A 13439-nucleotide genomic window follows, 5' to 3' on the forward strand; every position below is an offset into this window, starting at 1 on the left:
GAAAACCACAACCACAATCAACCAACACCAATCAGGGTGGTGTTCCTTGTGGGCCATTTCTGAGGACTGGTAGCAACTGCATTTTTTGATTTCTGTTCCTATGTTTGTCCAAGACCTTTAAAGAGAGGGGGAGAAAAAAGAAGCAGTTATTATATAAAGCAAGCTCTCTTGAGATTTCTCAAGTTCATACAAAAACCTCATAGGTAAGGAAATTTACCAGATTTGGCATCTGATCTTTTATGATGGACCCAGAAGCAACCTCGGTTTATTTGGACGATTACTATGCTACAAACCCAATTCCTGATTTCAAGAAGACCCACTCCCATGTTCCTTACATGTCTGTCTGCCTTCCCATCTTCTACACAACTGTGTTCCTGACTGGAGTGCTGGGGAACCTTGTCCTCATGGGTGCATTGCATTTCAAACAAGGCAGCCGAAGATTGATAGACATCTTTATCAGCAACCTGGCTGCCTCTGACTTCATTTTCCTCATCACGTTACCTCTCTGGGTGGATAAAGAAGCATCTTTAGGACTGTGGAGGACGGGCTCTGTCCTGTGCAAAGGCAGCTCCTATATGATCTCAGTCAACATGCACTGCAGCGTCTTCTTGCTCACTTGCATGAGTGTTGACCGCTACCTGGCCATTGTGTGGCCAGCTGTGTCCAGGAAATTCAGAAGGAGAGACTGTGCATATGGAGTCTGTGCCAGCATCTGGTTTATCTCCTGCCTGCTGGGATTGCCTACTCTTCTGTCTAGGGAGCTCATGTTGATTGATGACAAACCATACTGTGCCGAGAAGAGGGCAACTTCCTCTAAACTGACATGGGGCCTGGTGATCTTGATTTTCACCTTTTTTGTTCCCTTGCTGAGCATTGTGATCTGCTACTGTTGCATTGCAAGGAAGCTGTATGCCCATTACCAACAGTCAGGAAAGCATAACAAAAAGCTGAGGAAATCCATAAAGATCATCTTCATTGTTGTGGCAGCCTTTGTCTTCTCCTGGCTGCCTTTTAATACTTTCAAGCTCCTGGCCATTGTCTCTGGATTGCAGCAAGAACTCTATTTTTCCTCAGCCATTCTTCAGCTGGGCATGGAGGTGAGTGGGCCCTTGGCATTTGCCAACAGCTGTGTCAATCCTTTCATTTACTATATCTTTGACAGCTACATCCACCGGGCTGTTGTGCGCTGCTTGTGCCCTTGCCTGAAGAACCATGACTTTGGGAGCAGCACTGAGACATCAGATAGTCACCTCACTAAGACTCTCTCCAACTTCATTCATGCAGAGAATTTTTCCAGGAGGAGGAAGAGGTCTGTGTCACTCTAAAAGGAGTTGTGACATTTCAAGTTCTGTTGGTGTGTTAAGGAGTTAATTTTTGTCAGCAGCAAAGAAAAAAGAAAAGTGTTAATGATAGAATTCATATTGCTTCATAGAGTTAATTTTTCAAGACAGGAATGAAATGTCTCTGTGTTGTGGAAATTAGGCTGTTGGCTGTTTTTTTCAGTCGAGTGGCCTTATTTGACCCTTGCCAGTCAAATCCACTAGGCATAATATAATTCCCATTTGTGCTTGAACTCTTAGATGAAGGCTCCTGCTTGAACCAGTTCCTTTTTTCATGATTGTTAATGACATTCGGACCTTTACTCTCTCAAGAACCATCATACCTTCATCCACACCACCCTTCATGCTGGGCTCCAAACTGTACTACATTTAAAAGATTCTGCCCACTTTCATCTGGTGAGAAATGTGGTGACAATGAAGGTAACAAAAAATATAATATAATCTGCACTCTGTAACTAATTGTTCCTGAGTTACTAAGCTACATTCTGGCCTCAGTTTTTGAAATTTTATATAATGATTTTTCATCATCTTCTAACATTGTCTTTCATCCTATGCCCATTCACAATGTCTTTGGATGACAAAAAAGCTCATGGGAATAAGATCATCTTGTATTGTGTTTATGATTTAGGACTTACTTTATCATCTGGTCTTCTAGTATTTTACCAAATAAGTATAGAGCAAGATTTGACCATTATTTGCCTTACAAGATATATTGGTAGAAATGTATCTCATTATAATGGCGTAGTAACTACTTTTCAATGGGGTTTTACTATGCTCTTTGTTTTCATTGCCTTTATAAATTAGGATTTGATTTTGCTTTAATTACATGTTTTTAAGTACACAGTTATCTAGTTAACAAATGAAACTGTTACTACTAATATAATTGAAGCTCATCAAATGCTTAGCTCCACCCCCATGCAGATTATCATTTTGTATTTTAATTAAAATGTTAGTGCTACACAGTCCCGATAGCATCATTTGCTTGGTGTATAAAATTTCAAGTCATATATATAGGGAAATAGGATGCTCTGTATTCAGCCACAGTAAAAAATCAGGAAGGTGTTACTAGAATATAAGGAAGAGTTTGCTAGTATTGTATATACGTTTTTCCAAACCCAGAGATCTTCCTGAATTCCATCACTAAATAAATATTTATTGAGTCAACTTGTACCTATATTTCTTTTAAGGCTTTGAAGTGAAAAACATGTAATTAGTGGCAACCAGGGAGGGGTTTGCAGCAACAAACATGCTGTTGTAAACATCTTTTGATTCAAGAGAAAGTGGGCTATGTCTTTTATCCCCACTGTTAATCTAAGTAAATTACCTTTTTACTTCTAAATATTAAGTTTGAAAATCAGAAAAAGCTTAGAATCTTTTCACAGACTGGGTAATTTAATTTTATCCCATTATTTTTTAGATTAAGAAAAATCTCAAATATTGGACATCTCCTTATATTATAACCTGTTTAGAAGTGGGAAATACAGTCTTTTGTTTTATAAATTGGCCAATTTGTTAATTTCTCTTAAAATATAATTTCCTTATGTAAGTATTTTTGTATATTGTAATTATTAATTTCTAACATATTAATATTAATACTGACATTCTAACAGCCTTTTTATAAATTATCATGGTTATAGAAAAAAAGAAGAAGAAGGCTTCTTGGAAAACTTCAAAACTAAATTCAAAGTAATTAAATAGATTGCTAAAAGTTAAACAAGAACAAAATACAGAAGACATGCATTTCTTTAAAACAAATCAACAAAAGCACTATTACTATTACTAATCATGAAAGTTACTGCCTTTGAGAAATACTACCTTTAAAAAACAACTGAATCAATCAGCTAAGGTATTTGCTAAGGTATTAAACATACAGTATTTGTGGGGAAATGAGAAAACCTGGGCTATTAGTTTCAGCTTCAGCCTTAATGTCAGAACATTGAGAAAGTCATTTAAGTTTTTCATATGTAAATGTAGTTGGTAATATCTATGTATATAGAATTTTCAGTATTGTAAGACTAATAAATATAAATGGAAGCTTTCTTAAAATATGGAGTAAAAAGTTACTGTATAAAGTGATTGATTTTTTATTACTAATTATTGAATGATGCTTAAAATTTCCAAACTAGAATATATTTAATCACTCATCTAACAAATATTGAGAATCTGTCTTACTTCTATTTCATTCTTTTAGATTTTGCTGGTAATATTTAATATAATACCAAATAAAAATATATTGTTGAACTTTTTAATACTTTAAATAAATATGATAATTGTACGCCTTAAGAAAGTCTTTATATATTTTATATATATAATAAACCAATTGTGGAAGCAAAAATAGACATAATTTTACAGATGGTATATCACTGATAGAAAAAGTTTCAAAACTTGACTAAGTTGGCATGTTATAACATCATACGTGAATTCCTCTGGTATGAAATGTAATTTACATTATAATATCATTAAACATTTATTATAAATTTAGTTATGTGCCATTTTGCATACTTTTAAAACCATACTATTTCCCCATTTTTAATATGAACCATTTTTATTTATATACATATATACATACGCATATGTAGAAACATAGACAAACATTTATAACTTTTCAAGATTTTTATTACCTCAATTAAACTACCCTGAGGTCTAATTTGTGGTAATTTAATGTCATTATAGAACAAATCAACACATGTTATCAAGAATTTTCAGATTAATAACCTGAGGTTCTAACACAATCATGCAATGCAGGTTACATCCAAAGTTAGAGAAACAAAATAAAACTTAATAATCCAGAGTAAATTTGTAAGGAAATCACTATGGGTCAACATTACTTATGATTTGCTTAAGTAGTACAAAGCTACTTCCAGAACTTTAGTGACAAGTATAAAAGGATAGTAATCTCTCAAGCATTTCTAAACTAATTTTTCTTGAATTTATCCCAGAAAAGCTCTTCATTAAACCCTGGGTAATATGTTGTCTGATAACCTATAATTAATCTTAAAATAAATGTACTCTAAGCACACATAGATGCAAATACACATTTACTCCATTTGGGCCATGTTGGAAGAGTAAAGCTAACCTGATATACCTGGGAGTCCCTTCATTCATCTGTCCACTCTTTAACAAGTCAAGATCACTTCTGTGGTGAACGTAAGTTCCAATAACGGTCTTAAACGGAAGCCGCGTGCGTGACAGAGAGTGGACTCTTACCAGGGTTCACGAGTTAATTTTTAAATCGATGCAGAAATGCACAGTATGATGGTAAGGTGAGTGGAAGAAATCTTCCTCTATGACTCATCTTGACTCCTCAAATCACTCTCTATTCTCCCTAATGATCTCAAATGTGACAAATGACTTGTCAAAAGTGCGTGTTACAGAAAACAGTAAGCCGCGGTTTTCCTACAGAGTTCATTCACAAAAGTCAAGCTATACTCAAAGAATCACAAACGTACTTCTAAAACCAGGCCACTGGTGTAGCCTGCTGGCACAAAACAGTGATGGCTCCAGCCCCATCAGAGAGAGCAATGCGGCAGCAGAAGAAAAAGCGAGAGAGTAATTCTTCTACCAAAATATTTGCAAACATTTACTGGCTACTGTAAGTTCCCTTTTGCCTTCAACAGAGGTTCATGTGGATTGGATTTTTCCCCGCAAATGCCCGTTCTTTTCGTCGAGTCAGCATTCTTTGTTTTTAGCAATTCCAGGAGTAAACAATTATGTCTAGACTTTGCATATAAGCGTACAGGGAAAAACAACAGTATTTCTGACTTGATTTTATATTGCAGATGTAAAAATCCACCTTAGGATGAGTTACCCTCTTTGCTTCTTGTTATTTTTGTCATTTCCTTGATACAGCTACATTTCTTAAATGTATTTGATAAGTGGGAATTGCATTAAAAAAAAATCGGCTTTATGCAATGTACCAAACTAATAATAAAGGTTCTCATAACAAGTTAAATCATAGTGAAATATAAACTCACAAAAAATGTCCATTTATTAACCTAAAAGCCACAATTCAACTTAACCACATGCAGCCAACTCAAAAGGAAACTTTGGATCTCAGAAATTTGATCCTAATATACGTGAATCAATAATTTTTCAGTTTAATAATGTCTGCAAAGTATTGTTAGTCTGTAGACTTTATTAAATTAAATAATTCTTGGTTCATGTATATAAGTACCAAATTTCTAAGCTCCAAAGGCTCCTTTTGAGTTGGCTGCATGTGGTTAAGTTAAATTGGGGCTAACTTAGGCAAGTGGTTCATTTAAAAGATTTATGATACGATTTTCATTTTTTTGTATAATTCTCTGAAAACCTAGTAAAGGGTGACATCAGTCTGACATTATTCAGTGATTTTTCTTACCTGCTAATTAGAAAGATTTAATAATTACCTAGTTTCCTACCACTCCCATGTTTATGAGAGTTAGGCTTCATCTATGAGCATCTCATATTTGTCAACATTAATAAGAAATTTAACATTTTTATCTACTGGTGTCTACCAATTCTGATTAGAAAGATTTCCTTTCCATGTTTTTATTAGTACAAGATGAAATATAAAAAGTTCTCCTGCTAGCATGTTTGGGATCTGTATTCTATTAATGCACTCTTCCATTTGCTCTTAATTATATACAAGGCAGAAGATACTCATGTAAGATATTCTTGTGATGTTTATAGAGCAAGTAAAATGTTACACATCAAAATTCATGTATGAATAAAGACTCTATTTTTAATGTTTTAAAAAAAATCTGTTGCAAAGTCTTCAGCAAGCAACTCTGCTCTTTTCCTTATAGGTTATAGGCCCTTTGTACTTAATGACTGCCATTGAAAAACCTTCACAGATCCCTAAATTTGCCAATTCCAGTATATCATGTAATCTTCTCCATGTAAATTTAAAAGTGTAATGTTTTTTGCACTACTTCATGATGTATAGAAAATAAAGTTCAGTTGAAATATCAATCTTAAGTGTTTAAGTGATTCACTAGTTAGGTGACTCATTCCTCACAGCATCATAGGTCTTTGGTTTAAACATCTGCATGCTTTGCATGTCATAGTCCTATAGTCTTATGGAGCTCCTTGAAAACAGTCCAAATCTCAAATATCAAACTGTGAATGCAAACTCTATTGTACACAATGCACTGTGACAGCCATAAGTTTGTTAAATCTCCTTACCGTAACTGATGGATTCTAAAGCAGACATATTGCAGTCACTCAGAAAGATACAGACTGAGAGAACTTGAAGGTAGATGGGAAAGGCTACTTCATTTCTATTGAAAAAGGTATTCACGCAATGCAGATCTGACTCGTGTGCATTAATAAAAAGTTTAAAGTCAGAAAATTTCTTCCTCTTACATAAACACACAAATACACAAACATACCATGGACAATAGCAGCTGATAAACATCTATTGGATTTTGTTGCTAATATTCAGACTAACAGTACTTGAGCTGCATATGGCTATTTTACATCTACCTGATAGAATACAAGAAATGAGAAAATAAAGCAAAGAAAAAACATAATAAATAGAAAGCACAAAAATAAAATTTCATATATAACAACTATATCAACAACTACAAAAAAACCCCATATAAATAGATCAAAATTCCTTATTAAAAGTTTGAACAAATAAACTGCTCCACAATCGACTAATATAAATATCACTTTATTAGGCTCTGTAGAATTAAAAGAGATAAACGTAGAACTTGTCTCTTCATGGAGTTTATGATCCACATAGTTACTTTATTTTGTGAATCAAAGAATGAAGTACTGACACCCTAGTAAAGGTTGATAGAAGATTACAAGTCAAATAACTTTCCTTGGCCTTTTCCTATGTTTTGGGAAAAGCACATCCTTATTCATATACATGTAACTTCATGTACCTGCCATTTTGATATAGCTATTTCCGAAATGTTTCATTTCCTTAGAGAAGTCCTCACACTTGCATCCCCAAATGAAAATACCGTCATTGGCCTTAACGAATTTTAGACTCAAGAGATTATTTTAAACACAAGAACACATCTTGAACACTATTAGGTTTAAATTCATTTTCAAATGACAAACTAAAAAAGGTATGTAAAGCAAAGTAGATAACTCTACATGAAACTGGCCCAGATACAGTGATTTAATGAGATGCCCTCTAACTTACCCTCAGTTTAGAGCAAAAGCAAAACTGACAACTCAGGTGGAGAAGTCGTAAATGAGAAACGAAACTCAGCCTGTGGTTTCATGTTTAAAGCAAAAATACAGACTCAGAGAAGTTGAAGGTAGATGGAAATGGCTACTTCATTTCTAATGAAAAAGGTATTCATGCAATGCAGATCTGGCTCATGTGCATTAATAAAAATAGTTTAAAATCAGAAAATTAGTATATAATTGAAAAAAATCAATGTAGAACTGCATAATTTAGCAGTCTTTAGGATTTCAAACCACAATAATTTCATTTCTACAATTCAAACATTAAAAAACTGTTAATAAATTTATTAAAATATTCACCACTATAATTAATAAAAGATAGACAAATTAAAATAACAAAATATAATTTTTACCTATGAAACAGGCAAATATTTAAACATTAGATACTAAGATTGGTCAGGATTGGGTCTGTGGGGTGTGAGGCAGGCTTATTCAATGCAATTTGGTTACGCTTTCTAGAGGAAATTTAAATCAAAATCTATATCAAAAGATTTCTATTTCTAGGATTTCACTCTGGAAAGTAATTATGGCCATGTGAAAAGATTTATGTATATGCATTTTTATTGCAGCACTGTTTGTAAAAGTAGAAAAGTTAAAACAACTTAAATGTCGAGAACTGACTGAATAAATTAAGGTTCATGTACATCCTTACACTAGAATATCATGCAGCCTTTAGAAATACTGTACCATATATGGTGAAATGGAAGTCTTTATAGTAGATTAAATAAAATTAAATGAAAAGAGCAGACTACAAAACAGTATCTACAGGATGATCACATGTTTGTGACTATTTCATTTACATAAGAATACAAAAATATTAGAACCCTATATAGTCGTCCCTCTGTATCTGTAGAGTATTGGTTCCAGGATATCAAAAATCCATGGATGCTCTAATTCCTGAAATAAAAAAGGCACAGTTCGCCCAGGGTCCTGAGGGATAGGGGTCATGGGCCTCAGTCCTGCACCGCCACCAGTGGACAGCATTGGAGCCAGCCTGCAGCTGGCCAGGGAATCCTGAGAGATGGGGGCTGTCTGATCACCAGCCAGCAACAAGTCAGCCTGATGCCTGAGCTGGGGGTCCTGAGAGAGGGGGACCAAGGGCCTTAGCCCCGCCCCAACGACACATCCAGGCCCCCAATGGAACCAGCAAAAGCCTGGGATCCTGATATGGGGGCCAGGCCAGCCCACCCCCACCTCCAACCAGATCCTAGCATGTACCTATTAAACACGTGTGTTTCTTTGGGGTATGTGACATATCTGTTCAGGTCCTTAACCAAATTTCTGCTTAGCTTTTTCTAATTCATTTTTAAGAGCTCTTTTTGCAATAAGGATATTAATCTTTGTGTGTTCTAAAAAAAAAATAAATGTAGAGAATAGAATAATGGTTACCAGAGGCTGGAAGGGGTGGGAGTGGGCAAGAAGATTAGATGTGAACTAACGGGACAAAACTACACTATCTACCTTAAGTGAATCATTGTGCAGCGTATGCATGTACTGAAACAACACACTGTACCCCACAAAAATAAATACAATGGTTTAAAATTAGAAATCAATAACAAACGAAACTCTGGAAACTACACAAACACATGGAAATTAAACAGCATTCTACTTAATAACATATGGGTCCAAGAAGAAATTAAATAAGAAATCAAAAAATGTATTGAAACTAATGAAAATAATGACACATCATACCAAAACCTGTGGGATACTGCAAATGCAGTACTAAAGGGGAAATTTATCTCATTAAATGCTTACATCAGAAAAATGGAAAGATGGCAAGTAAACAACCTAATACTTCACCTTAAAGAACTAGAAAAACCAGAACAAACTAAACTCAAAGTTAGCAGATGGAAAGAAATAATTAAGATCAGAGGAGAACTTAATGAAATAGAAACCCAAAAAATGATACAAAAGATCAATGAATCAAAAAGTTGGTCTTTTGAAAAGATAAATAAAATTGACAAACCACTAGCAAGACTAACTGAAAAAAGAGAGAAGACCCAAATAACAAAAATTAGAAATGAAAAAGGTGAAATTACAACTGATACCTCAGAAATACAAGAAATCATTAGAGAATGCTATAAAAAAAGCTATATGCCAACAAATTTGAAAATCTGAAGGAAATGGATAAATTTCTAGACACACACAAACTACCAAAACAGGGCCACGAAGATGTAGAAAATCTGAACAGACCAATAACAATAAAAGAGACGAAGCTGTTAACAGAAGCCTCCCAACAAAGGACCGGACGGGTTCTCTGCAGAATTCTACCAAACCTTCAAAGAGGAATTGATACCAACTCTCTACAAACTAGTCCAAAAGATTGAAACACAGGCCATTCTCCCAAATACCAAAACCAGACAAAGATACAATAAATTTAATTTAATTTAATTTAAAAATAAATAAAAAGGCATCGTATTGTCATTTAGCCTATGCACATCCTCACATATACTTTGAATCATCTCTAGATTACCTAATACAATGTAAATGCTATGTAATGGTTGTTAAGCAGTATTGCTTTTTAAATTTGTGTTATTTTTATTATTATGTTGTTCTTTTTTATTGTTTTTTTTTTTTTCCTGAATATTTTTGATACTGGTTTCTTGATTCTGAGCATACAGAACCTGAGGATACAGAGGGCTCACTATATGGCAAACCATTAACTTTCTCTATTACTAGGTAGTGAAGTTTCAGGTGATTCTTATGCTTATTTTTATTTTTTACCTGTACTTTCTAAAAAGAACATGTATTCATTTTGTAGTAAGAAAAGAGGTTAAAGTTTAGTTCAGTTTTTCAAAATGATCTACACCAGATCAAAATAGTAGCTAAAGTAAATCTGCTGTAAAACATCAATTTTTTTTGATAATTTAAAATCAGATTTTGTTCATGAAGTATCTATGTAATCTCTACTAAAAGTATTGCAATTGGCATTCATTTTTTAAAAGAAACACTTCAAATGTCCCACAATTTGAAGATCTACAATTTCCATATTGCTTACATAATGGCATAAGTTATGAGAAAAACACCAAAAGAAGAAACTCTTTCTGCACAACTTTGAAGGAATTGCTAAATAGAATAGGCAAGGAGTTGGAAAATCCCTCAGTTTATTACAAGGATGTAGCCCTGAACTAAAAATAAGGTTGGAATTACTCATGAAAGATTTAAAGAGCCAGCTCATTTTGTGGCTTCAATAATAAAATTAAAAACTCTACTAAATTAAATTATCTGCCTAAAAACAATTCATAATGACTTAAAATACTGGCAGGGTTACAGTAAGACATCACCTCTGCATTCCAGTTCTTCACTGTACTGTGTTTCTGGTCTGTGAGTGAGTTCAACCCCTGTATTGCCCTTGAGACCTCCCCCAATAATCTTTTCATTCTGTTTAGGAAGGCCCTCCATTACCTTTACAAGTATCCAATTCCTAAAGAGCAACAGCTTGAGAACTGTTACGCATTTAAAATGTTAAAATGATGATGACTGCCCCAGCACTCAGGCAGCTTTTCCTCATTCCCTCATACCTGCACATAGCACAGCAGCTATTGCATCCTGCATATCAAATCATCTGGTGCCATATCTGCCCAGCAGCTAGGGGGAGAGCTCCCCACCACCCTAGGTGTGGGGGTGGGGGTGGCAGAAGCCTTGTCTTCATTTTTGTATATCCATATCCTTGTTTGTTCCATATCAGGCGCCCATGATTATTGAACTAAACTAAACATACTAGAAACATCACACCATTGGCCAAAATCAAAATGAAGAATTTTTTTTAAATGTTAAATATTAAAATTTTGTATTTCTGTTTCTTTTGCTTGAATTTCTTTTGTTTCTGATATGTTGTAACTGAGGGACAAAGAATCTATTTCAGTCACAGGTCATTTGGACATTACCTGGCCATTCTTTTTTAAATTTTTAGATCATCCTACCTGTATTATGATTAGAGAAATAAATAATGCACTAATTTTTACTTGATTCCCATTCAGCCCTTTCTGTATGTGACATTGATTTTATGATTTAAATGGAAGATAATTTGAATATAAACCCAATATGACTTGTAACCAAAAATAGTGATTCCCAATCCCTGTGTCATAGTCAAGAGTTCCTTTGGCTATTGCCAAGGTATTATAAATCTTTCCACAAACTCCAAACCTATATTCCACATTAGATAATAAGTAACATATGTGATTATGTACTTCTGAGAGGGAGTGAGAGTGGTATTACAGAGTCAAATACTGTAATTGATTGGAAGATAAACTTCATAAAGGCTATAGAAACACTTTAACTGCTAATACTCCCTTGCTGGCACTTTCTGAGAAGAACAGAGCTAACTCAACTACCACGGTATAAAAAACCACAGTACAAAACATTTAAATCACTAGTTTATAATAGTCATCATGATATAGTTTCTACCACTGGGAGGGTAGTACAGCATTGTGGTTAAAGAACACTGACAGACCTGAATTTGCCATTTATGAGCTACAGAAGATGAGCAAATTTCTTAACTTTCTTGAATCTGATTTCTGTCTATAAAAATGGGACAATTACACTTGGCTTAGTAGATAGTTGTACCTCTAATTAATTGAGATGAGAATGTAAGAAATTTGGCATTCTACCTGGTACATACTGTCAGCTTAACAAATGATAGTTCAGAAACTTCCCAGTTTTATAGATGAAAAAAATAGGACTCAAGAAACCAGACATAATTATTAATGGACTTAACCAAAAATTAAATCCTGATTTTAATTAAGCCCAGGCTTACGTGATTTCAAAGCTTATGCTATTTCCACTTCACCATATTTTTTCTTTGATTCCCAGATTCATCCCTCTTTCCTTCTCTCTCTCTGTCCTTTGGCTAATTGCGATAATTCTTCAAACAAACCTTTAAAATTTTTTCTGATGCAAATGTCTTAAATAATGAAACTCTTTGCCTATTCATGAGTACTAATAAAAAGATGCTGTTTGAAGAAAGAGGTAGTCCATTTTATCGAAAATATAATTTTTTCAAAAAAATTTTTCTTATGTTTCTGTGTTACATGATCTTTTAATGTGATCTATCATCGTCTATCATCAGAAGTCATCTTCTATCCCTTCTGCTGGCCACTGAAAGTCTTTAGTAGATTCAAAAGTATTTTGCACACAAGAAATGGACAGTGATCTGTCTTACTCAACCTAACACCCCAAACCACATTAAAGCACCAATGCTAAGACACCTGTGACAGCAACCCCCACAGGAAAACATTTTTTTAAAGAGTAGATATGTAATGTACTAAGTAAGTTTTATAGTCCCATTTTCTCTCTCCCTTAAAATTTTTCTGGTCACAGATCTCTTGTACACCTATGGCAAGAAGAAAACGTAAATCTAATCCTAAAGCTCACACTACAGACTAATCTGCCCATGGGATATGCAACCTAAACTGGCATCCTTATGACAAGGAGCTGCACTGGGCCATGTGCTGAAGAAATTCAGTAGACAGTATTCTTGTCTTTCAGGAACTTCATTTACATTTTTTGGAAGGCACATTTATATAAAAGACTTCCTGATTTTAATAATGAATCCCAAATGAAGTTTTAAGAAACAAGGGTTTTTCTAATTAGGAACATTGCAAACTGCCCCAAACATAAAAACTAGATTTAAATTTACTTAAAATAAGAAATAATACTTTCCATACAGAACTTTTAAGAGGGGAAGTTAAGGATGCTATCAAGTGAAATGATAATAGGTTAATAATTACTGACCCACAACCAAGGAGAAAACTCAAACATAATTTTTAAAAAGAGAGCATGGTACTAGAGTATTAAACCTGTTACTTATTTTTTTTCCTTTAAATTTTTATTTTGTCAATATACAAAATAGTTGATTATTATGGCATTAAGGAATAATTACCTGAGCTTCCTTTACTTAGAGTGTATATCAAAATA

The 13439-nt window shown here is 34.1% G+C and overlaps 1 protein-coding gene across 1 annotated transcript; it reads left to right on the forward strand.

Moving 5' to 3' along the window:
* The first annotated feature begins 118 nt into the window (after window positions 1–118).
* GPR15 (G protein-coupled receptor 15) lies at window positions 119–1351 on the forward strand. Its single transcript, XM_008593801.1, has one exon. The coding sequence runs from the start codon at window positions 240–242 to the stop codon at window positions 1323–1325; it is 1086 nt and encodes a 361-aa protein (XP_008592023.1). The 5' UTR covers window positions 119–239; the 3' UTR covers window positions 1326–1351.
* Window positions 1352–13439: the final 12088 nt, after the last annotated feature.

The sequence above is a fragment of the Galeopterus variegatus genome, unplaced genomic scaffold, assembly GCF_000696425.1.
Source record: "Galeopterus variegatus unplaced genomic scaffold, G_variegatus-3.0.2 Scaffold9669, whole genome shotgun sequence".
NCBI classification, from domain to species: domain Eukaryota; kingdom Metazoa; phylum Chordata; class Mammalia; order Dermoptera; family Cynocephalidae; genus Galeopterus; species Galeopterus variegatus.

Excerpts from the sequence above, each read along its gene's own strand:
- GPR15 (XM_008593801.1), top strand. The coding sequence starts at position 240 with ATGATGGACCCAGAAGCAACCTCGGTTTATTTGGACGATTACTATGCT.